This window comes from Chrysochloris asiatica, unplaced genomic scaffold (genome assembly GCF_000296735.1).
Source record: "Chrysochloris asiatica unplaced genomic scaffold, ChrAsi1.0 scaffold00257, whole genome shotgun sequence".
Taxonomy (NCBI): domain Eukaryota; kingdom Metazoa; phylum Chordata; class Mammalia; order Afrosoricida; family Chrysochloridae; genus Chrysochloris; species Chrysochloris asiatica.
The window spans coordinates 3617177-3618064 of record NW_006408775.1 but is presented as its reverse complement, the minus strand read 5'-3'; the positions used below and the strand labels follow the sequence as shown (position 1 = coordinate 3618064).

At 44.0% G+C, this 888-nt stretch overlaps 1 protein-coding gene across 1 annotated transcript in view; it reads right to left on the bottom strand.

Moving 5' to 3' along the window:
• The window catches only part of LOC102836278 (olfactory receptor 1361-like), a 2252-nt gene extending 2140 nt beyond the window's left edge, over positions 1-112 (bottom strand). The window contains exon 1 of the mRNA XM_006874014.1: positions 102-112. Coding sequence (XP_006874076.1) covers positions 102-112 — 11 coding nt within the window. The remainder of the gene's footprint in view (positions 1-101) is intronic.
• Between the last annotated feature and the right edge of the window lie 776 nt (positions 113-888).

The window sequence follows — 888 nt, the reverse complement described above, 5'->3', positions numbered from 1 at the left end:
ACCCTATATATAGTTTTCAAGGAGTGACTGGGAACTTGAACCTGTAACGTTATGGTTCAAACCAGCTTTGCAGTCCAGCACACTAACCCACGGCATCATACCAAGACTCCATTTATGCATTTAGTCACCTCCCAAAAGTCATAGTAAGAAGTTTGGATTTTATTCTGGTTCAGAGGGAGTACTTTCAAAGCACTCAAAGTAAGGATTCAAATCATTCAAAGGAATGAGCCTTCTCACTGCAGTGGTGGAATCAGACAAGGGAAACTGAGACTGAGAGACAGATATGAAGTGTATGTGGCAACAGCCCAGCAAGAGGAGAGACCCTGAGAGACGGCAAACGTGGAGAGGTGGGAATATCTTGAGGAATGCTAAGGATGGAGAGTGTAGGATGCTTAGCCACTGATTGGATAAGTGGGAAGAGGGAGAGTGCAGGGTGATGCCTGTCACGGTGGTACCATCATTTGAGACATGCAACACAGATTGGAGGGGTGTATGAGGTGAAATTGTGCTTGTGGGGCAGACTTTGGTGATGGAGGCAGCTGGAAGCTACATAAGACATTCAGGTGGATGAGTCCAAGAGTTGGATGTTCTGGGTCTGTGGTCAAGGGGAGGTCTGCAGAAGTCATTAGTAGCTGGTTTAGATACAGACCTGAGAATGGATGTAATTGCCTAGGAGAGTGTAGAATGAGAAGGAAGAAGCCCAAGAACAGAAGTTGGGAGAAGAAAATACATGTACGAGGCTAATAAAGGAGGAGAAGGTGGTGACAAAATAAAGAAGAAGGACACAGGGAACAGGAAGAAACTAATGTTTAAGAAGCTAGTAGACACGTGTGTTCTAAAAGAAATTAATGACACGTAGTACCAACATACAAAACATGAAATAAATGT